This window comes from Typopeltis vanoorti, chromosome 9, assembly GCF_054136105.1.
Source record: "Typopeltis vanoorti isolate ZY-2024b chromosome 9, IOZ_Tvanoo_1.0, whole genome shotgun sequence".
NCBI classification, from domain to species: domain Eukaryota; kingdom Metazoa; phylum Arthropoda; class Arachnida; order Uropygi; family Thelyphonidae; genus Typopeltis; species Typopeltis vanoorti.
Window position 1 is genome coordinate 29,067,525 of NC_143557.1, and position 21,604 is coordinate 29,089,128.

At 36.2% G+C, this 21,604-nt stretch overlaps 1 protein-coding gene across 2 annotated transcripts in view; it reads left to right on the forward strand.

The window, feature by feature from the left end:
• The first annotated feature begins 251 nt into the window (after positions 1–251).
• Positions 252–21,604, forward strand: part of CNPYb (FGF signaling regulator protein canopy b) — a 285,994-nt gene continuing 264,641 nt past the window's right edge. For both annotated transcript variants that reach the window (XM_090397390.1, XM_090397389.1), the window contains exon 1: positions 252–479. In XM_090397390.1, the coding sequence (XP_090253516.1) occupies positions 344–479 (136 nt within the window). In that variant the 5' untranslated portion in view covers positions 252–343. The remainder of the gene's footprint in view (positions 480–21,604) is intronic.

Genomic DNA, 21,604 nt, shown 5'->3' on the forward strand with positions numbered 1-21,604 from the left:
TCTCTTCTTGAATTCATTTACAGACGAAGAGCTCACAACTAAGTCAGGCAATGAATTCCACTTGTTCACCACCCTCCATCAACTTCTACATCATTATAATTACTAATCATTCAAACATAATTACAGTCATTATAATTATTCATATCAGGCTTATGATACAACAGGCAATTCTGTTTATTTTTCTCAATTTTTTTAAAATGCAATTAGAGAAAGACACGTGTAATCTCGTTGTCAAGGGAACCAATCTTAAATGTAACGTTTCCTCTCCCGGTGATAAGAAAATCGCCTTTGTGCTAACGAATAATAAAATCAAAGGAACAGTAACAAACTTTTCCCAAGAAACATGCATTTCTCAATGTCTTTGGAATGGTGTTTTTACGCAATTGCAGTCTTATCGCTCTTTATGTATTCTAGTTCTACTGAACCGAAAACTTCAGAAGAAGAAATGTATGGAGTGAAATATGCCAATTCCTGTGAGGGTAAGTACAAGAATTAAAATTTTGCTAGAACGCGCTAGTCGTTTTTCTTTTTAGGTATTGAAGGCAATATACCATTACCCACTTACTAAAGTGCCAGGTGCAAATATACCAAGCTACGTTAATTAGGGTGAACATTTCTCAAGTGAAAAATATCCACAGTGTTAACTAAATTTGTTTGTTGGGAAATCGTACCTTACGCGACAGCCTGTTGCCAACATAGCATATCTTCGAAAATCAACGTTTAACGAGAAGCCGTGCACACTTTATCTTTACATCGAATCTTCTTTTAAATGGCTTAGAGCTGGAAGAAAAAAAAAATCCAGGTGTGCTTTACCGACTTCCAGTTCAATATGTTACACGCTTGCTACTGTGTGTCTTTCAAACAGTAAAAATATTGAAGCCACTTGAACACTTTATAACTACATATTTTCATATTGGTAATGCATATCTCTGATTATAGAAATATGCCTCCCCGATTCAGAAAACAACAACAACAGAAAATGAGTTCGTGCTTTCTAGATGCTGATTATTGAAAAGGCAATTTTACAATCACACACCATCACCTCAATCTGGCTTTCAGTCTAATGGTGATAATAGACATAAAGTTGATTTGAAGATTTTTTCCTCAAACAAATAGCCATACCGCACGGAGACAACTTGTTGTGATGTGTTTGTTTAAATTTACATTACCTACATGCCTTCTATTTTCTATATAATTATATAATTTTTAAGTAAAAAAATAATAATAAAATAAAATATTCATCTATATTTAGCTGTAAGCTGCTAATGTGTTTCTCCTGCATGGGTAAGACATAGCATTTTCCAGCTTGTGATAAAAATTGAGAATGGTTGAAGTTAGATTTATTACTAATCATTTCCTGAAAATGATTAATGCATAAGGATTAGGTCATTGTTATTATAAGAGCAGGAAGTGTGAGAAAGTAGCATATGTAATAGTTTCAGTGTTAGGTGTTGCTTGAATGGCATAGATAATAAGCAAGCTTGCAAAGAGAAGGCATGCTGATGTGATTTTTAAGTACTGGTTTTGGCATTGGCAACAAAAACTGTCTATGCCAGTTTTTGTTGCGATTTTGTCAGAAGTGCCTTCTAGGGCACTTCTGACTAAATCAATCCACCTAGATCTTGACCTGCTTTCAGGTTAACAAGCAGCTGTTTTGCTAACCTTTTTTTTGCCATTGATGCCATCTGTTTAGGCTTCAAAATTTTCTCAAAACTCTCATGTCTGTGGTTGCTAGTCTTTGATGAAGTGCTTATTTTTAACCCAACTCCCAACTCCCAGATCCACAAAATTGGTTTGAACACTGTCTTGTTGCTTATTTCTCTCTTATTCCTTATAAATTTACTCAACTTGCCCCACACCATGCCAACTTTGCTTCTTATGTTGTCTGTTTTCATATTTAATTTTCCAATTCAGTGTAAATAGCTGAAATATTTTACTTGTTCTATAGGTTGTTCTCCTCTGAGAACCTATAGAACAAATAAAATATTTCAGTTATTTAGGCACTGCTATTTAGATTGGATCAATTTCAGCTATTGAGGCACAGCTTTGAGAATTCAGCTGAAGTTTTTTTTATATTCCTGCCTATTTTTGTCGTTTTGGTCATTTTATTTCCGATGTTCATGCCAAATTTGTAACAGTCAGTTTAGTTAGAGAATTCTGGAGACTTGTACTGGATTTAGAAGTACAACATCATCCGTAGAGTGCAAAGTTTGCCATCTCCAATTTTAATGCCACTTTCTTTTGTGATGTGAACCATATAGATGATGAATAAGAGTGGAAATAATGTGTACCATTGTCTTATGCCTGATTTTACATCAAACTGTTTTATTGTATTTTTTTTTTCAATTCTAACTGCTGACTTACAACTTAAATATAGACTATGCATTGCTTTGTATAATGTCCTGTTTACCTCTTTAATTATAGCATTTTGAAATTTTTTTTTCTCTTTTTCCAGGCATTTGTCATATGCCTTTACCAGATCAATGAAACTTAAAGATCCTTTTTATGTTCCTGTGATTTCTGAACTATTTCTTATACAGTGAATATCTGATCTTGATAATCACTGTTTGTTCTGAACCCAGATTTTTCTTCTTCAAGTTTCTTTTCCACAATTTTTTTTAGCTTCTTCTCGAGTATACTTGCATAAATCTTACTGGGACCACTCCAAGAAAGAAATTCCCCTGTTATTCTCAAATTCAACTCTATTTTCCTTTAAATATAGATGGCAACCAGGAAAGCCCTACTTCACTCACTGGAATTTTGGCTTTTTGACCAGGCCATCTGAATTATGCAGTATACCCACAGCAAAATTTTTATTTCTTTCAAATTTGGGTATTTTTGAATATCATCTACTCTATATGCATTTCCATGTTTCAGAATTTTGAGAGCTTTTTCTACCTCAGGTATTGATATGTCATCCTGTTTGCATTCCTCTTGAATATCTTCTGCTACTGCTCTGTCACTGCTTGTTTCTTTAACAATCTTTAAAGTAATTACAGGTATCTAGGATATTCTTACCATCTTTGATTTATTTTACAGTACACTTCCTTCCTTTCCCCCCCCCCCCCCAATGGTATCCAGAATATTATGTCTACTGCTTGATATTTTATTATTATTATTGAGGATGTGTTGATGCACCAAATACTGAAAAAAAAAAAGTTTTTTTTCAGTATTTTTTTTAATTGGTTCCCACCTACAGATAGTTATTAGTAAACTTCTAATACCATGGATGATTTGTGGTGTGTGTGGACTAAGGAGTTTGATTTTTTTCCTTCTTCAATTTTTATAAATTTTATATATATATTTATAATTTTTTATTTAATTTTACATAGTCTTGAAACCCTGTGCTAGAGACCAAACTTAGAACTTTTTTAAGCCACTTCAAGCCCCTCCAATAAGTTAGGGCGATAGTCTCACACTCAGTAATGAAATTCATCTCTCACTTAAAGACAAACACAAACATCAATGCCAAGGCAGGATTTGAACCCATGACCTGTTGGTTGGAGAGCAGGTACACCAACCACTTTGCCAACCAGGCCAGCAATTGAAAAAAAATTTAATGAGTATACATATATTTTTTATTTTATTTTTGCTCTCTGCTCTCCAGCCAAAAGGCTGTGCATTCGAAGCCCACAGTGGACATGGATGTTTGCGATTGTCTGTGATATGCTAGTGGTGGTGGTGGGCAGTAGATGGCATTGGTGTAGTTGCAGTTCATTTTAGTTGGTGGTCTCCCAACTAAAGCTAACATCACTCCTTTAGGAGTGGTGTTAGCTTGCTCCACCTTTGCAACAAGTTTCCGGGTGTTGTACCACCTAACCCCAGTCCTGAAGATACTTTCAGGTGCAAACTTTGTTTGCTCACACTTGGATAAAGGATTAAACTAAATTTATTATAGTCTAACCAAGTGAAAAATAAACTTTCAACATGAGTTTACTAAGGGAAGGTCATGTCATAGCAACTTGCTCACATTCTATAACAATGTTACCATTGAACTAAACAAGGGGAATGGATACACCATGATACTTTTGGATTTTGCTAAGGCTTTTGACAGAATACAGCATGGCAGACTGCTGCATAAATTTGAGAAAATGGATCTAGGTTATAGAATATTAGCATGGATAAGAGGTTAGCTGACTGACAGAATAATATCAAAAAGTGGTATACGGGAATGTGAGTATGCAAGATTTAAGGCTACTATTGGTGTACCACTAGGATTAGTGCTTGGTCCACTGTTATTCAGTCTGTACATTAATGATATTGGGAAGGATTTGACAAGCAACATACAGTTATTTGCTGATGATGCAAAGATAGGTAGGTTAATCAGAAATGTTGCTGATATGCAGTACTTGCAGAATGATTTGAATAGGCTGAAATTGTTGGCATGAGAAAATGGATGTCAGTTCAACGTCAGTAAATGTGAAGTCATTCACTTCAGCATGATTAGATATCCAATGTCATATTATATTGGTGGAAGTTGAAGTTCAGGGTTCATGCGGCAAAGATTGCAAATACAACTCAAAAGATAATTGCAATGCTGAAACGAACATCCATGTAAAGATAAGGATGTTATTTTGCCACTTCACAAGGCCATGATAAGACCTCACTTGGACTATTGTGCACAGGTCTGGTCTCCTGGTTTCCATTTTGATTCTGATATTGAAGTACAAAGGAGAGTGTTAGAGATGATATCGGGATTGTGGAATACTGAGTATGAAGTCAGATTGAGAATTTGTAGACTGTAGACACTAGCAGACAGGAGAAGAGGGGAGATATGATTGAGACTTATAAACTTCTGAAAGGGTCGTACAGGCTTTCAGTTGATGAAATTTTTCACTTTATGGAGAGTGGGGAAAGGACGAGATGGTATCCTTGGAAGTTGAGAATGCAGGCTGCTAAGAATGGGGTGAGGACTAGATTTTTCTCTCATAGTATGGTGCATGATTGAAATGGATTGCCATCGGATGTTGAGTACAAGCATTGTGAATTCATTCACAATGCTTGCACTCAACATGCACTCAACAAGTAGTTTGTTGAATAAGTATATCTATTGTGTGTGTGTGTGTGTGTGTACTATGTAGCCTCCCTCGATGAGTCTCTGACTCCCTGAAGGTCTCTCTCTTAATAATTTTAATTAGTAATAATAATAATATTATTATTACTAATTATAGTAATGGGTCCATGGGAAGCGACACTCCCATTGACCCCTAGCTGGATCTATCCTCTCCTTCCTCTACTTTGAGGAAGATCCACTTACTTTAATCTTTCCTATTATGCCTTATCAGCCAACTCTTCTTATTTTATGACCCTTATGCTATTAGAGTACTCGAGGGCCATGGGTCTTTTCATTTCTGGCCTTACAACTATGCCCTCTCTATAAACCTTACTATAATTCTTCTATAATCTACTCTTTTCCCCTTCAATATACCCTATTCCTCTTATAGGTTTAAATTTGGAAGAAGGCTAGTTCAGAAGCATTAAGGTAGCAGCCCTACCACTGAACTATTCCATCGTCAGGCTGGTCCTTTGACATGGAGAACATAATTCTACTTGTAAGCTGACAAAGAAAGATAATCGGATTGAATCTATGGGAAATGACCCTGGAATGGAAAAGGTAAAACAAAAATGGAAATGACAAAATATAATACACATACCAAACTGGAATGTAAGAGGATTAGCATATAAAGAAATAGAATTAGACCAATTATTAAATGAAAGAAATTTTAAAATAGTAGTAATCATTGAAACAAAAAATAAATTAAAAGGAACTATGAGAACCGAAAATTTTAATGTGATATACAGTGGAGTCGACAGAGACCAAAGAGCACAAGCAGGAGTCATGATTTGGATTCATAACTCCCTTTCAAAACAGTTAAAACTATTATGTCGCCACTCTGCAGAATATTTATTCTGAGCCTTGTATATGGCCTATTAGCGTACTTTCCTGTGATTTGGAATCCAAAGCTCTCTCGGATCACGGACTCTAACAAATTTCTTTGTTCTGCGCCAGTTAGAGTCGCCCCTTGAATGTTTCGGTCCGATGTTTCTCTTAATTGACCCAAGTCAGGTAGAACGGTTTACGGATTCAGGGATTTTGCAGTCGTGCCCTCTCTTAGCCTTACTAAATTTATTTAGATACTCTCCCCTTTTTCACAGTTCTTGTGTTGGTGAGTGGCAATGTCATTCTCAAACATAATTCAGTGACCAGGATTTAACAAGAAACACAAAGTTTAATTTTAACAAGGTTAGGATACATTGAACATAAATCACTCAATCAGTTAATTGTTATTTCAAAATTTAAATGCTCTACATGGTAATACACGACAATTTCAAACAGGACGAGATTGCTATTTTCTAAGAATGTTATAGATATAAGCTTAAAATATTAATTATTTGAACATGGATCTCTGGAGAGATTGCTAAAGTGACACACATATGCACAATGTGAAGATCACATGACATGGGTCTTTGAACTACCAGTCCAAGGTCTCTAAAAGTTCCAATACTGACAAATAGTCTCAGCTTCCTTTGCTAATGAAAGGTCTTAGCTGCTTTCCCCTTCAACATCTAACATATTTTAGATATAGCAAAGTTTTACCTTACCATTTGATGCAGCATATAGTCGCACTTCGTCACCACGTGTGAGTCACATGCAAACCCTGGTTGGACTTTACTCACTTTGTGGAGCACTCTCCCTTTTGGATCAATGCGCACTGGAATTCCCACCGACTTTGCTGTTGGTGGGAATTTTTTGGCATGCATCTCCAGGACTTATGAACCCATCTGGAAGGACATCACGGTTGAGGTTCCACTTGGTCCCGAACTTCTTCGTCAGTCTGCACTTAGAGGTTTCATCGGACTTCATCTGATCATCCGCACTGGCACCCCTTTGTTCTATGGCTGATGCTTCCTGTCCTCCTTGCTTCGATCACATTCCTCTTTTTTCCCCTCTCCTTCGTTCTTCACGTTCCCTCCACTCTCCTTTTTTTTTTTCGACCATCAACTCCTATTTAATTACTGCAGCTTTCAGTCACAGTCGTTTGATGATGTTGCACTTGAACGCATGAGAGAGCTCCTCCCAGAGAATTGTCCACGTTTGTCTCTTTTCGCAAACCTTGCTTGAGGGATCACTAATGAGTTTGCCAAGGTCATGACTTCAGGGCCCTTAGTCACCACTGAAGTATGCACTGTTTCACACAGCCTATTCTTGGGTTGGTCGTCAAATATGTTACCTCACTACAAATTCATATATCCCTCTTCCTTGACATATCACGTTTTTCCCTCTTTGGGTAAACAGATATGTACTCATTTAATATTTACATGATACACTTTACATGATATTTACATGATACCTCCCCCCCCCCCTCTTTCTTTTTATTTATAGTACAATTTGCACCAGTTGTACAGGTGTCTTTTGATTTAGGCTCTGTTCTTGTTGGATCCTGAATGAAAGTCTGTTTAGTAACGGCAGGCCTCATTCACGATCCAACAAAACATTATAAATTATGGAATGAAAGAATAATAGAAGCTAGAATAAAAATAGATAGAGGCTATTTAACAATAATTGGTTTATATGCCCCAGAAGAAGGAAGAGAACAGGATAATATTGATTTTTATAATCAGCTATAAAACATATATAATAAAATAAATAAAAATGATTATGTAATTTTAGCAGGAGACTTAAATGCAAGAATTGGAAACACGAAAATTAATAATAATATAGGAATACATGGAGAACATACTCTAAACAGGAATGGTAAAAAATTGATTGACTTTGTAGTTTATAATAACCTAAAAATAATGAATTCCTTCTATAAACATAAAGACATACATAAATATACTTGGGCAGCAAGAGGATGGAAATCAATATTAGATTACTTCATATTAAATGAAAAGACATCAAAATTTTCACTAGATGTTAGAGTTCACAGAGGATATGAAATAAGCAGTGACCACTTCCTTGTTAAAATAAAATTAAGATTACCACCTAAATGGCTGCAAGTAACAAGAACAGAAAGAAAAATTGAAACATTTGTTTATAAAACTAGACTATTGAATGACACAAATGCATAATGGCTATATGAACAAAGAATTTACCAATATCTAGAGAAAATAAAACAAAATGAAGAAATAGAAATAGAATGGCTTAATATTAAAACGATACTAATTGCAGCAGCAAATGAAAGCTTAGGAAAGACCAAAAAATTCAATAAAAGGAAAAAACTGAAGATCTGGGATGATACAATCAAAGAAATAATCAAAAAGAAAAAAAGAAGCCTATCACAAAAGAAGCCTATCAGACGGATGGTTGTGTTTTCAGAGCGCTCCCGAAAGCTAAGTACAATTTTGAGTAAAAATTAGAATATAGGTTAAAATCATAACGTAATATTGCCTAATTTTGGTAGCTTGTTGTGTCTGTGGGATTTTGGTGTGAATTCCGTTATTTAATTTAGTATATAACGTTACGTTTCATAGATTTGAATATGGCGCCAATGCGACGTAAGATGATGGTGTCCAAAAATACGACGCCATTGTTCAAAAACTATAATATGAGAGAATTTGTCCAATGTGATGTGTGTGGGATGTATGCATTCCTGAATGAGGCTGGAATTTGGATTGAAAGTGATAGTGGTGGGAGAATGTGCAGAAAGTGTAAGCAAAGTGAGGAGTTGAAATATGTGTCAGGTTGTGAGATAGTTATAGTTGAAGAAAGCCAGAATGTGAGTGAAAATAGTGGCTTGATAGGGAATTGCAATGTACAAGATGGCAATGAAAGTGGTGATCTAAGAAAGAGTGAAAGCAACCACACAGAGAGAGAAAATGGTTTAAATGATAAAAATGAGGAATTATTTGTAGGAAGTGAGATCGCTAGCTTGCGCGCAGTGATACAAAATGCGCAGCGGCAATTAGAGCACCTGCAAAACTCTTTCCAGACTGATTCGGCTAGCGTAAATAAACAGCGTAAGAATGGGAGAGTTTCTGAAATGAAGGAAAGAGTGTTGTATGGTGACTTGTTATTAAGAGGGGTGATAGATGGCAGTGTAACTAAATCGTACTTACTGGGTGCGAAATTTAAGGATGTAAGTAAGAGTATTAGAGTGCAAAAACAGAGGGTGAAAGAATTAATAATTGTGGTGGGTACGAATGAATTGAAGGGTGATAAATTTTTTATGAGAGAAGACTTGAAAGTATTGTTAAAGGTAGCGAAAGAAAAGAGTGACAGAGTTAGAATGGTTAGTCTGTTGCCGCGGTATGACAGAGAGGAGTTTAGAAGGAGGGCCATAATTGCAAATGACATTATGCGCAGGTTATGCAGACGGTGTGGTGTGGAATTCGTGGACGTGTGGAATGAGTTTGAAGGGTGAAAGGACTTATACAAGATGGATGGCCTGCATTTGAATGGACTTGGTGTGCGGAGACTGGAAAGAGTGTTGCTGAATGAAGTGAAAATGGATGTGTAAAACCAGGGAAACTAGAACTACCAAGGAGGGGGGGGGGGGAATGGATATGCAGACATCAGTGAGACAGATGAGTGTAAGAATGTATATAATGTACCCGAGCCAGCACTAAGGACAAAAAATGGGAATGGGTCATTTAGAATAATGCATCAATATAGGGGTGGGACTAAGGGATCACTGCATTTCATGTATACTAATGCCAGGAGTATTAGAACAAGAAGGAAGAATTTTTGGCCTTGATTGGCTCTTCCTGGCCACAGGTTATTGGCATTAGTGAAACATGGCTGACGGAAGATGATATAGTTAGTGGGATAGAATGTTTAGGAGGGACAGAGAGAATAAAATGGGGGGAGGGGTATTATTGATGATAGCTGATGAACTGCAGCGAAGGAGAATTGAAGTTGTATCGCAGGATAGTGAAAGGAGCTCATTTGAGGCTATTTGGTGTGAGATTGAGACTGGCAGAATAAAATATACATTTGGGTGCTGCTATAGACCAGGTGATGGAATAGATGATGGAGATAGTATGCATAGGGAAATTGATGAAATGAGTGGAAGGAGGGTAATTATTATGGGGGATTTCAACTATGGTAACATTGATTGGAAGGAGGAGAGGACACATGTGAGGAAGGAAAAGGATTTTATTCAATTATTAAGGGATAACTATCTGAGATAGCATGTAATTGAAAATACTAGGGGTGTGAGAGTGCTTGACCTGGTAATAGCATCTGAGAATTTGACTGTAATGAATATGACCATGTTGCCACCTATTGGTGAGAGTGATCATAAGGTCTTGACCTGGGAGGTGGCTAAAGGTGTGGAATTTTCGATTAAGACAGGGTATATGTGGAATTACCATGCTGGCAAGTATGACAAGCTTAGGAGATTGCTTGGATCAGTGCCATGGCATGTACAACTGCAAGGGCTGGACGTCGATAGAGCATGGGAAGTGGTCAAGGAGCATTTACAGGAGGTTATGGCTGATTGTATACCTAGGGTCCAAATAGTAAAACTTCTTCTTCTTATTGTACTATCTTCTGTCGGAGGTCATTGACCATCTTGGCGAACAAATTGCAGTCTTGTGTTAATCTGAGAAGTTGTGCACTGCTCTTTCCTGTCCACGTCTTGATGTTGTCAAACCATGATATTCTTTTTCTTCCTCTAGTTCCTTTGCCATCAATTCTTCCTACCAAAATAGTTTGTAGAAGTTGGTATTTGCTGTTTCTCATGATGTGGCCAAGATATGATGTTTTTCGTTTCTTGATTATTTGTACAAGATGTTTAGCTTTGCCAATGGATTTTAAGACCTCTTCATTGGTAATTTTTTCTGTCCATGATATCTTTAGCATTCTTCTGTATAGCCACATCTCAAAGGCTTCGATTTTCTTGATGGTTGTCGCCCTCAATGTCCATGTTTCAACTCCATAGAGCAGAATAGACCACACGTAACATTTCAGCATTCGGCATCTGACTTCCATGTTTAGGTCTTTATTGCAGAATAGTGTTCTCATTTTCATGAAGGACTGCCGTGCAACTTCAATCCTTGTCTTTATATCTATTTCTGGATCCCACCGTTCATTAAGCCAACAACCAAGATATTTATATCTTGACACTTGATCAATATTTTTCCCATTGAGTGTCAGTTTCATTGATGAGGCTGGATGTTTGCTGATGATCATGTATTTTGTCTTGTTGATTTTTATATTTATTCCCATTCTTTGGCTTTCTATGTATACTCTGTCAATGAGTTTTTGGAGATCCATAATGTTATCTGCAATTAGCACGGTGTCATCTGCATATCGTAGGTTGTTAACAATCTTTCCATTTATTGTGATTCCTCTGGACATTCTTCCAATGCTTTTTTAAAGATTACCTCTGCGTATATGTTGAACAGGAGTGGTGAGAGCACACATCCTTGTCTCACTCCTCTTTTGATGTTAATATCACTGGTGGTAATGTTGTCTAATTGAACGGTAGCTGACTGATTCCAATATAGATTTGTTATTAGTCTTATGTCTTGTTCGTCTAGCCTTATTTGTTGAAGGACTTCTATTAAGTTAGAGTGTCTGACTTTGTCAAATGCTTTTTCAAAATCTATGAAACACATAAAAACAGATTTCTGTACTTAAATTAAGGGGATATTAAATCCCACATAGTTTTAAAACCGAATAAGAAACTCAAAGATCGGAATCAGAGAGTTTCTTGCCGAATATAGTAAACTATAAAGTATCGGCGACACTAGCATTAGCCAATGCAAGTGATCCTAGTACGTAGTACAATACCGGGCAACTCGTTGCAAAGGTGGGGGAAGTTCAGATCGCTATTCTTAGGTATTTTCCGTAATGTAAAAACACATTTCCTAGGAAATGTATGCTGTTATAGTGACCTCCCTCCATAATGTAATAACAGCATACATTTCCTAGGAAATGTGTTTTTACATTACGGAAAATACCTAAGAATAGCGATCTGAACTTCCCCCACCTTTGCAACGAGTTGCCCGGTATTGTACTACGTACTAGGATCACTTGCATTGGCTAATGCTAGTGTCGCCGATACTTTATAGTTTACTATATTCGGCAAGAAACTCTCTGATTCCGATCTTTGAGTTTCTTATTCGGTTTTAAAACTATGTGGGATTTAATATCCCCTTAATTTAAGTAATGTTTTCATTGCCGAAATGAAGCTTATTAGCTCTTTATACTTAAGTAACAGATTTCTGTTTTTCTATGCATTTTTGTATCAATATTTGGGTACAGAAAAGGGCCTCTCTAGTACCAAAACCATTCCGAAAGCCGAATTGTGTTTCACTTAGGGTTTCTTCACTTTTTCTATAAATGCGATTCTGAATTACTTTCAAAATTATTTTTAATGTTTGGCTCATTAGACTAATAAGTCGGAAGTCACCACAGGAATTCGCTTTGGGTTTCTTTGGGATAGTGATAAATGTAGATTTGAGCCAATCTAATGGAAATTCATCACTTTCATATGTTTCATTAAATAGTTTTTCAAGAAGTTTGATGTTATCTGGTTCTATTAATTTTAAAAATTCTGTTTGCACACCATCTGGTCCAATGGGTTTTTCCTGTTTTACTTGTTCGTATAGCATTCTCTATTTCGCATTTCATGATTGCTGGTCCTTGAATGTTATCTTTTATATTTATAGGCTTCTGTCTAGTATCATTGAAAAGTTCTGTTACATATTTTATCCAAATCTGTGCTTTATTCTCTTCTTCTAGAAGTATTTTTCCATTTTTGTCTCTTAGAGACACTATTTGCTTTTTCCTCAGTTTTCCGGAAATTTCGTTGATTTTCTTATACAGATTGAAATTATCATGTTTCTTCTGAAGCAGTTCAATTTCAGTACATAAATTTTTCATCCAATTTTCCTTGGCTTCTTTTATTTTTTTCTTGATGATGTTATGTGTTTCTGTATACCTGGCTAGGTCTTTGTTTTTGTACATTCTTCTTGTATCAATAAGAGAAAGAATCTCATCTGTCATCCATTCCTGTTGTTTTATATTATTCACATAACCTACTTCTTCAATACTTGTTGTTACGATGGCATTCTTTAAGCTGTTCCAAAGAGATTCCATACTTTTATTTTCTTCTATGTTAATCTGTTGTAATCGCAGGTTAAGCTGTGTCTTGGCACTTTTATTTATGTTCGGGTCTTTCAGTTTTTCTACATCAATTTTCTTTTTCTTCTTTTGTGATTTTTTAGCTGATTTTAATCTAAGATGTACTTCTGCAACTATGGGATTGTGGTCTGATGAGACATCTGCTCCAGGATAAGTCTTTGCACTCTTTATACTACTGTGGAATCTTTTATTTATCAGTATATAATCAATTTTATTTCGGACAATGTTATGTTGGTTATCTTGATTCCAAATGTACAGTCTTCTGGGTGGAAGTTTAAACCAGGTATTTGCTATTGTTAGAGCTTCTTCCTGACAGAACTGGACTAGGCGATCCCCTCTGTCATTTCTGGTGCCTAAGCCATGTTCGCCAACAGTTTCTCCATCACCCCCTCTTCCTACTTTTGCATTGAAGTCACCTATCACTATGTTTATATCATGTTTCTTTGTTAGGTTTTTAATCTCTTTTAGGTGTTCATAAAACTCTTCAACATATTCTTCACTTTTGTCAGCTGTGGGTGCATAAGCTTGGATGATATTTATGTTAATGGGGTTTCCCTTAAGTTGTAACAGCATTATCCTTTCAGAAAATGGAATCAAATTTAGTACTTATTTATTGATTTCTTCATCTACTATTACAGCTACACCATGTCGATGTTTGTTCTCATCATTCCCAGAGTAATACATTGTTGTATTATCTTGTTGACACTTTCCAGATCCTGGCCATCTTGTCTCGCAAATTCCCAAAATCCGGATGCCCAGCCTCTTCATTTCTCTTGTGGCATTCCTTAATTTGCCAGCTTCATACAGAGTTCTGACATTCCAAGTTGCAATTTTAAAAGTGGACACCATTTTGAGCCTGGAGATTCTTCGCACCCCTGACCCATTTAAGGGACGCCGGGAACTTGGGGCCAATTGTAAGGGTTTGTTCGCCATGGTGGTTGTTCTGGAGATAAGGTAGAGCAGTAGTTTCTCCGTTTGCTTTCTGCTCCGCAGTATTACAGACGTACACAATATAATCATATTGCCATCTGCAAATCTCTGATCACAAGCTTTTCCGTCATCATTTGGCTTCAACCTTGTGTCAGTACTGACAATGCTCCTTCCCAATGTCAGGGGCAGTGACCCCAGCAGGTGCTTATTTAATGGCGGCACAACTTGCCATGTCACCGAGTTGTCATTGGGCTTTGTGAGGTTTTAAGTGAGACAGAGTTGCCACTTCTGCTCCCCCACGCCCTGATAGCTCAGCTGCTGTTGGTCCACGGCTGCTTATTCGCCAGATTGCTCTGCTTATATCGCAGCTAGACTCCATATCTGAAGGCTGTTCCCCGATCCGCCACCTGGGGACGCACCCGGTAGTAGTCAGCTCTGCCCCGGGTAAAAATAGTAAAACAAGTAGGGGTTAAATGGATGAATAACACCATTAAGCTTGAGCTGCAAAAAAAGAAACAACTGCGGAGGGAATTTAAAGAAAGGGTGACTTGCAGGCACACTAACGGTATAAAGTGCAGCCCAGAAAGGTAACGAGTGTGGTAAAAAAAAGCAAAAGTGGATTATGAAAGGAAACTAGCTATGCAAGCAAAAGAGAATCCCAAACAGTTCTTTCAATATGCTACAAGCAAGAAAAAAACTGTACACAGCAAAATGATTTTAAGGAATGACGATGGTTAGGAGGTCACTGAATCAGTAGATATAGTGGAGTTACTGAGCGCGCACTTTGCAAAAGCATATCATCCAGGTGGTGACATTGAAAAAATGAAGGAACCATTAGTTTATACGGGAATAGTGATGAATGAAGTGGAGGTGACTAGTCTATTACAGAACCTTAATGTGAACACATCTGTGGGATTGGATGGTATACCGGCACGGGTCTTGCGTGAAGCGGCTAAGGAATTATCAGTGCCCTTGACCATGTTGTTTAATCTGAATCTCAGGTCTGGTTTAGTCCTGAAGGTGTGGAAAGAGGGGAAAATAGTTTCACTGCATAAAGGAGGATCCAAGACTACGGTTGCAAATTACCAACCGATCAGCATATCAGGAGTCGTTGTCAAGGTCTTGGAGAAAGTAGTCAAGGGAAAAATACAGGAATGGATTGATGAAAATGAGATACTGTACAGGGGACAGCATGGCTTTGTGAAGAGTAGATCATGCTTCAGTAACTTGCTTAAGTTTTATAACAAGGTGACTGGATAAGGGAAATGGGTTTACAGTGATACTGCTGGACCTGGCAAAGGAGTTTGACAGGATACCACATGGAATACTAATCCGTAAACTACAACATATGGGAATGGATATAGGGTTGGTGAGATGGATAGGTGGTTGGTTGATGGAGAGATATCAAAGAGTAGTTAATTCAGGAGTAGAGTCCAAAAGACGGCCTGTGACTAGTGGTGTGCTGCAGGGTTCTGTTCTTGGACCACTGCTGTTTAATCTGTTCATTAACGATATAGGGAAGGATCTAAGTGGAACAATTCATTTGTTCGCTGATGATGCAAAGTTGAGTAGGGCAATAGTGAATGCAGAAGATGTCAAAGTCTTTCAGGATGACATAGATAGATTGGAGTTCTGGGCTAAGGAGAATGGATGTCAATTTAATATGACAAAATGTAAGGTTATTATGCATTTTGGGGTGAAAAGATTAGCAGTATACCACGGTGGAACTGTACTCCAAGAGATTGATGAGGCCAGGGACTTGGGAGTGTTGGTGGATAGGGAGATGAAATTTAGGGGGCACATTGCAAAAGTAGCTAAATCAGCTCATCAACTCACTTGGTTGTTGAAAAATAACTTGACGAGCAGAGACAAGCAAGTTATTGTACCTCTGTACCGAGTCTTGATAAGACCTCATCTCGACTACTGTGCCCAGATTTGGTCACCTCGGTTCCTTCTTGATGGAGAGGAGGTGGAGAGGATCCAGAGGCGAGCGACTAAGATGATAACAGGTCTATGGAATGAACCATATGAGAACAGGTTGAAGATTTGTGGGTTGCAGAAACTAGTTGATAGGTGGAAAAGGGGAGATATGATTGAGACATTCAAATTGCTAAAGGGATTCTATAGGATTAATTCAGAGGATATTTTTGAGATCAGGACTGGTTGTGGGAGAACTAGGGGACACCTATGGAAGCTGGGCAAAAGTGTGGTTAGCAGGGGTGTTAGAGCTGGGTTCTTTACTTTTAGAGTGGTAAATGAGTGGAATAAGCTGCCAGAGTCTGTTGTGGGTGCTATGACGGTGAACGAGTTCAAGGCAAGGTATGATAGATACTGTGAGAATGTAATCGCATAGTTGTGTGGACATGATGTTTAGGGCCTCCCTCGATGAGTCTAAGAACTCCTGGAGTCGCCCAAAATAATAATAATAATAATAATAATAATAAAAATGGTTAAGTAGTAAAAGATTAGAAGTTAAAATAGAATATAAAAGAATAAGAGCCATAGCTAAAAGAGAAGTCAGAAAAAGGCATAGAGAATCATGGAACAAAGTTGTTTCTAATTTAGAACATAATTTATATAAAATAAGACCCAATATGTATATAAGATTTTGAAACACTTAAATGCAGATACCAAAGAAAACATAAAATTAAAGACCTAATAGAAATTAGAAGAATTTCTAAATTACTACACAGAATTGTGGACAGAGAAATATTTTAAAAAAGACAACTGGCAAACAATTAACGGAAATGAAAAGGAAATAACTAAAGAAGAATTAGAAATCAGCCTGAAAGAAACAAGAAATGGAAAATGACCTGGAGAAGATAAGCTAGGTTCAGAACTATATAAATATGCAGGAACAAGATTCAAAGAAAGACTTATTATTTTTAAATAAAATTTATTCAACTGGTATCCCCCCCCCCCCAATAGAATGGAAAAAAAGCAATTGTGATTCCTATCTTTAAAAAAGGTAATAGAGATGACCCTTAAAACTATAGAGTTATCAGTATACTAAATTCCTGTTACAAAATAGATAGCAGAATCTTAAATAGCAAACTAATGAAATATTCCGAAAACTTTATTTTAGAAGTACAGAATGAATTTAGAAAAAGACGATCATGTATAGACCCGGCCTTTTACCTAAAATTAATAATAGAGAAAAGAAGAGAATTCAATTTAGAAACACATATTGCATTTATCGACTTTGAAAAAGCATTTGACAAAGTTAAAAGAAATATTATTTAACATATTAAAAGAAAGACAAATACCAAATAATATCCTAAAAGAGCTCTCACAAGTATATATGAAAATAATCAAATACAAATAAGATTAAATCACGAGCTATCATATACGAGAGAGATAAACCAAGGGGTCTGACAGGAATGTCCCCTCTCAGTAACTCTTTTTAATATCTACTTAAATGAAATAATAATAAAATGGAATAGAAATTTACATCAAGGAATTAAACTTTCTCCTACAGTAAACTTAAACTCTCTTCTCTTTGCCAGTGACCAAATAATAATTACAAATTCTGAAGACAATTTACAGAAAGCTATTTTACATCTAAATGAGATAGCCAAAGATTATGGTATGATAATATCAACAGAAAAAACCAAAACTATGGCCTTTAAAGGACAAGATCCAGCAAGAACTAAAATAGTAATAGATAACAAGATCTTAGAACAGGTGAATTAATTTAACTACGGATGTATGATGACAAATGAAAAAGATATAAACATAAAAATTGCAAAATATTTAAAAATAACAGGTGTAATTAACTGTATATTTAAACCAAACCTAGTTCAAAAAAAAAAAAAAAAAAAAAAAAAAAATCAGCTAACGCCTTTTTATTCCCGTATACGGGAGTAGGCGAGGCCATTTAGCCCTAACTTTTGGAGACTGAGTGGGCAGTTCAATCTCCACTGGTACCCAATCAGAGACAGATGGCCCAAGGCTATCACTAATTAAGCGGTGCGCAGTGAAGAGAGACGGCTCAAATGTGCCGCCATCTCGTGGTCCCTAACGCTAACACAATATATTTAATGTCTGAAATAATGTGGGTTCTATGGTCGATTTTCTTGAGTTTACAGGACGAAAACCCCGAGTTTCCGGGAGGAAAAACCTGCTTGCCCGTGCCAGAGATCGACTAACTCGGGAACCGGTCGAAAAAAGGCTTAGAAAAATTTCCTCTAGTCGCTGACTAGACTCGAAACCAAGACTTCCTTCGTGCGGCCAAGCACGGTGGTGTGCAAACGCCACCGCGCTTGGCCACACGAAGACAAAAAGACAAAGATTAACAACAGCAGAAATGAAGTTTATGAGAAAAACTGCAAAGTATACCCTATTTGATCACAAAAGAAATGAAGAAATTATGAAAGAATTAAACCAAGAACCAGTAATAGAAAAAATTAAAAAATATAAACATAAATTGATGGAACACGTTCAAAGAATGAAAACAGAAAGATTACCAAAGAAAGTCTTAAAGCACAAGCCATTAGGAAAAAGAAAACCAGGACGTCCTCTTGAACGATTCAACGATGACTTCTAAGGCCGGAATAGGCCTAAATCCTTGATACCCATGATGATGATGATTATTACTAATTATTTTGTGTGCTACTAAAAAAAAACTTTCATATTTTTTAATCTATGGCAATTCTGATGTCTAGGATTGTAGTTTCATTAACTCTCCCTTCCAAATTCGAAACTCTTGAAGTTCCTATATATGTATATTCAGTTACTAAATAAGATTGTTCTTTTAATATCTCCTGTTTCTGTTTAATTCACGTTACCAGAATGAAGACTTTCAGGATCTTCTTTGATAAAAATGGAAAATAAAATTTTGTTTTTGTAAATATAATAACTCAGACTTTTAAATAGAGAGCCAAGATACTTTAGTTTGATATACGAGGGTGGTTTGAAAAGTTCTCGGCCTCGATCATAGATGGCAACACTATCAGCAAGATTTTTTTTCTAAGTTGGTACATCTGTCATAAGCATTCATGTGAAATTGAATGTCATTCTATCAAGTAGTTTTATATAGCTGTCTGAAGCAAAAGTGTTGTCTGTATCCCTTGAAATGGATAAAATTGAGTATTGTGTGGTTATAAAATTCTTTGTAAAAGAAGAATTACCAGCAAAAGATATTTATTCAAACTTTATGAGCACTCTTCTTCATTTTTGACAATTAAGAAATGGGCTGCCGAGTGTAAACGTGGCCATACTAGCCTTGAAGATGATCCATGTGAAGGACATCCAAAAAGTGTAACAACACCAGAAATCATTGATCAAGTGCACGATATGGTATTGGATGACCCTCTAGTCAAAGTGCATGAAATTGCTGAGACTGTAGGCATTTCAAAAGAATGTGTAGGATATATTTTGCATGAAGAATTGCAAATGAAAAGCTTTGTGCAAGATGGGTGTCGCACTTGTTCACAGCAGATCAAAAACGCACTTGCATGAAAATCTCTGAACAGTGCTTGGAGCGTTTTAACAAGATTAACACTGATTTTGTGCTTCAATCTATTAGTATGGATGAACTTGGATATACCATTATACACCAGAATCCAAACAGCAGTCAAAAGAGTGACACCAAAGAATACAAAGTCGGTTCCATCAGCAGGAAAGGTCATGGCATTGGTGTTTAGAGATGCTAAAGGCATTTAGTTTATTAATTATCTTGAAAAGGATAAAACAATAACTGGAGGATATTATTCTGATCTTTTAATCAGACTAGATGAAAAAATTCTCGAGAAAAGACCCGGTTTGCAGAAGAAAAAAAATAATTTTTCATCAGGACTATGCACCTGCTCACAAAGGTGTTTTAGCTATGGGAAAATTAAGGAATCTGCATTATGATTTGTTGGAACATCCACCGCATTCCCCAGGTTTGGATCTCCCTGGTTTCTATCTCTATCCAAAACTATAACTCTTCCTTGCTGGTCAGCATTTTTCTTCGAATCAAGAGGTGATTGCAGCTGTAGAGGGGTATTTTGCAGATCTTTCTGAGAACCACTACCGGGATGAAATAATGGTGCTAGAGCATCACAGGAATAAATGTATTAGTCTTAAGGGAGATTATGTTGAAAAATAAAAATAATTTTTAAATTATAAATTCATTTTTTCATTGTTAGGCCAAGAACTTTTCAGACCACTCTCGTAAAGAGATATTATAATGGAGGATCCACTACATTTTATAGCCCAATGTAGACAGAAACTTAAAACTTTCTAAAATTTACCAGAGGTCATAAGAACATAAGGTTATTATAAGAGTTGAAGAAAATTTTTGAAAAGTAAGAAACTCTCTTACACATCTTAGTTACAACTTTGAATGAGCTGTTGTCATCACTCCCACTTGTAATTTTTTTTTGCAGTTAGTCACTTTGAAGCCTGTGTGTAATGAATGAAACATAAAAATAAAAAAAGGCAAATGTATGGGTTGTGGTTAAAGTACATGTTGTTTAAATTATGAAACCATGGTAACTCAGATTCTAGTCGTGTTCTCATAAGCTTGTTGGTAAATTTTTGATACTTCACTTTCATTCTACATTTGGCTATAAAATCATTTAATTTCATAGAGAACATCATATTAAACAAACAGTACAGCAATAAAGTATAAAAATCTGAACAAAATATTCCACTTGTTTCTTCAAATAACAAAAATATTAACAAAACTCAATTTGAATTGTGAAATATAGTGAATAATTATGGATTTAAGAATCACAATGAATTTGTGATATACTGTATAATGCTTTATGAAAATGAATTTTCAGCATTTTTTTGGAGTTACATACATCCAGTTTCTTCATAAATATTTTTAATTTTCTGGAAAAATAACTCTTTCAAGGAATAAGCTGGTAGCCAGTGCTGAAAAAAATTTTCTCAGACATTGCAGTGCAAAAAATGTTTACTCATTAGCCACCAAAACTCTTCTGTTACAAAGTGACTCCTCCAAGAAGACCAAGACTCACAGCAAAGGGCATTCTACTTTTACCAAATGTTCTTACCAAACAATCAGGAATTTTCTGAGAAATTGCAGTGCAAAAAACGTTTACTCATTAGCAATGGAAACTCTTCTGTTACAAAGTGATTCCTCCAAGAAGCCCAAGGACTTATTGCCAAAGGGCGTTCTACTTTTACTAAATGTTCCAACCAACAATCAGGGTTATAATTGTATTATGATGGATGATCACCACAGAGTTAGAGGTGCTATTCCTGGTGATTTCTTCTATTTCTATTAGGTCATGCTATACTTTACGCATTGCCAAGAAATTATATTCTTGTTTAATCCTTCATCCAAGTGTAAGCAAACAAAGCTGCATCTAAGGTTTCCTCTTGACTTAATTTCAGGAAATGTCAACATATACTAAAATATTTATTAAAAAACTTTAATCAATACCTTCCAATGTTTTGGCAATGTTACATTGCCATCTTCTGGGAAAATAAAACTATGATATGTGCACTCAAGCACAACGAGCAATTTCATTTACTCATTGTTAGTGCCTGCATGCACATGTCATAGTTTTATGTTCCAGAAGATGGCAATGTAACATTGCCAAAATATTGGAAGGTATTGATTAA